This window comes from Nannobrachium achirus (genome assembly GCF_963921795.1).
Source record: "Nannobrachium achirus genome assembly, chromosome: 6".
Lineage (NCBI taxonomy): Eukaryota > Metazoa > Chordata > Actinopteri > Myctophiformes > Myctophidae > Nannobrachium > Nannobrachium achirus.
In genome coordinates this window covers 16,555,898-16,559,582 of record NC_137815.1, presented here as the reverse complement: position 1 = coordinate 16,559,582, position 3,685 = coordinate 16,555,898, and the positions used below count along the sequence as shown (strand labels likewise).

Genomic DNA, 3,685 nt, shown 5'->3' with positions numbered 1-3,685 from the left:
GGGGAAGCTCCCCCTGTCAGGTGATAAGAAGCAGCCCGCTCACTCCTCATGCACTGAAGGAAACATGAGCTCAGTTTGGGGCCCTATACCCAGGTTGGCAGAGGGAGAGCAGGATTACAGCTTAGGCAATTGGCACAGGGTGAAAATGGGTTACAAAATTGTGGGATAAAAAATGATTTGGATGTTTTGGATTTAGAAGACATTCGTAGAATGGGCCTCAGGTCTTAACAGGTTAATCATACTATAGAACTACTACGGGCTCTATTTTGATTGTCTTAAGTACCAGCTCTTATGCCTTAACTTAAAGGCCTGGCCATGCTGTCTCCGACCACCAAACCTTTTGTCGGAAAGCCAAGGTCCGGTTCAGCTACAAAATGACGTCACTCGAAATCTACTGAAAAGCATTACCCCAAATTATAGTTCGGAATACTGCACTTCAGAAAGTCGTAACTCTGACGAAAAGTTTGGTGGTCGTAGAGAGTATGGACAAGCCTTTAAGTTAAGGCATAAGAGCTGGTCAATCAAAACAGAGCCTACTCTACATGTGTATAGAAACAGGTGAAAGCTGCACCATGAATGTGACAGCAGGCAGCAGCAACGCATCAATGACCATGGTGTACCGGGACTCCTTCAGCTCAGCTGTGACCAAGAACGTGATCGTCATGGCTCTGGGCATCACCATCAACTACATCAATGGAACCCTGATCCACACCTTCAACAGACACCAGGTGATCCACACATTCACCAGACACCAGGTGCAAATACTAAGTATTTAGGGTTTATGTGGTTAAATATCAGAAAATATGCATTAACAGGAATCCAACATATTAATAGAAAAGATAATGTGCGAACAAAAAACAAACAAGACTGACATGAAATGTCATTCACAGCTTCTGTGTCTGTCTGTGTCCGTTTTGAAGACCTGAGCACTGCGAAGGCGCACTAGAGTTTCAGACGATGCAATAAGCACGTGCAGTAGCGTTTTAAATGCGGGAGTCAAATCGGCGGTGGGCAAATCTGTGTTTGAAGCGACGGCAGCTTCACTGTTCTAACACAGTTCTGGGGGCATGGTTAGTATGGGACCCCTCATTAGCAGGCCTTCGGCCAATAGGGAGAAAGTAAGAGAGTAACGAGAAAGTGACGACTAGTTGCAGCATCTGTTTATCGACAGGTTTGCCAAGCTGGAAAAACATTAAACAAAATTTGGAATGCTGTCACTAATCTACACTATCTATGAAAACTATGATTTTCTTTTTATCTGCAACATAATGTTAAACAATATGTAGTGGGGGATGAAGCAGTGACCTGCTTCGTCTTTTAAAGGTATATTAAGTGATTTCATTTAATTCAAATAATAACAAAATTGGTCTATGTTCTGATAGTACTAGTAACTATAGAGTGTTTGGTCCATGTTTGGACTTCAGCCTTATCTCCTGTGAGGAGGAAAAAGCAGTTTAAAAAACTGTGTGGCATCAAATTTTTCTCCAATCAGGATAGAGTGGTGGGGGCTTCCTCCATTCATGGTTGAGTGGGGGCGGGCTTTACATGCACCAAGGCCTGCTCCCACCTGATCATGATTGGAGGAAGGCCCCTGCCAGCATGAAAACTGAAACTTAAGTGAAATCACTTAACCTATCTAAGACTCCTGTAGACGATTGAAGGGATTAAAATGAATGAAATCGATAAGAACGATTCCTTAAACTTTCCCCTGCTTTCTTTCAGGTCCTCAATGTGAATCCTCGGTACATCCTGTTCATCCATCTCGTGATCAACGACACCCTCCAGCTGACCATGGCCATCACCCTGTTTGTCCTCTCCTACACCGTCCACACCGTCAACACCTCCGGCTGCTGCGTCCTCCTCATGGTGTCCATTTTCACCACCCTCAACACTCCTCTGAACTTAGCCGGGATGGCGGCCGAATGCTACGTGGCCGTTTGCTTGCCACTCCACCACGCACAGCTGTGTACGGTCACCAGAACATACCTCCTGATAGGTCTGATCTGGGCCGTGAGTGCCTTGTCCATCTTCCCGGATCTGTTTGTAGTGCTGGCAACGGAACCTCTGGAGTTTTTCTACGCCAAGGTCGTCTGTAAAAGAGATTTGGTTTTCCGTAGTCCCGTTCTCATACGGAAGAGGAATGTGTTGCACATAGTGCTTCTAGTTCTGGTTTGGCTCGTTCTCCTGTATTCCTACTTAGGAATTCTGTTTGCCGCTAAATCGGCCAACGCGGATTCCAAGAAGGCACGGAATACGATACTCCTCCACGGCTTTCAGCTGCTGTTGTCTATGCTCACGTACTTATACCCTGTGTTGCTCAGGTCTCTAATATACTTATATTTTATATCCCCGGCAACGTATGTCAACTCTATTTTTGTTTGCTACATAGTCATTCAGATCTTGCCCCGTTCGATCAGTCCCATTCTGTACGGCGTACGGGACAAGACGTTCAGGAATTACCTGAAAAGGTATATACTTTGTAAATGGACCAATCCATAGAGCAAATTGTCGCTATTGGATGGAAACCTTGTATGTCCCTCTTCCCTTTACCTGGAAGGGAACAGGGGTTCCAAAACATTTTAGCTCGAGACCCAAAAAAGAAATGTTATGTTTCTCTGACTGGGACCCAAACTATAGTGACAACTGATCTATAGTGACAGCTGAACAGCTGCTATTTTCACTACTTCTTAAAAAATGTTGTGGGCAAACGCAAGGATATTGATAAAGTGACAATTGATGTAGAAGCCTATTACAGTACCTTACAGACCATACTCAGGTCTCAGAGGCACTTGCCCATCGGGCAAGTACAGGTCATGTTTTACTTGGCCAAAGGTTATGCCCACTTGCCCGAAAAGTAAATCGTAAATCGACCACTGCTGTACATGACAAGAGTGTTGTTAATTTTATTGTCAACTAGATAAGACATGAATAAAGGAGTTGTTTGTACTTACTGCTTGGCTGTTTGGTGCTGAGAATGTCTTGTCTTTTGATGTTTATCGCTTTGTCACATCGTCTGGTTGAAAATGGAAAAATAAAATACATGTAGCTGGAAATAAATGTTGTATCCTGTATCTTGGAGTGAATTTATTCTAATAAGTGTTGGAATGGATGTTATACTCAATTTTGTTTGGTTTACATCTGAGTTTCATTATTCATAATGATTGTATGTACCCAAATATTGTACATTAATTATATTTATTGATCTATCTACCAGTAAGACTCCCTAATCGGGAGATAAGCGACCGTTGGTCGCTTATCTCCACAAATAGGCCAAAAGTTTGTTTTACCAATTATTACACTCTATGTGAACATTTACATCAACAAATCCCAAGTACTGGTTTTTAGGGGTGCTGAGTGTGGCGCAGCAGCGTGTCATGCATTTTCTGCAGGGCCTTGTCAAACCATAGCAACCATGTTTTTTTACCCTAGCAACCAACTGTTTACCATAGCAACCATTTGTTTACCCTAGCAACCAACTGTTTACCATAGCAACCATGTTTTTTTACCTTAGCAACCAACTGTTTACCATAGCAACCATGTTTTTTACCCTAGCAACCAACTGTTTACCCTAGCAACCAGCTGTTTACCATAGCAACCATGTTTTTTACCCTAGCAACCAACTGTTTAACATATGGAGTTATATGTTGTTCGTGTCCAAATATGGGGCTTGTGAGGTCAGACTTAA

The 3,685-nt window shown here is 43.0% G+C and overlaps 1 protein-coding gene across 1 annotated transcript; it reads left to right on the top strand.

The window, feature by feature from the left end:
• Positions 1-572: 572 nt before the first annotated feature.
• Positions 573-2,499, top strand: LOC308286841 (odorant receptor 131-2-like; the record flags this gene model as incomplete). Its single annotated transcript, XM_080727964.1, has 2 exons — positions 573-728; positions 1,723-2,499. The coding sequence occupies 2 exons, from the start codon at positions 573-575 to the stop codon at positions 2,497-2,499; spliced, it is 933 nt and encodes a 310-aa protein (XP_080584090.1).
• Positions 2,500-3,685: the final 1,186 nt, after the last annotated feature.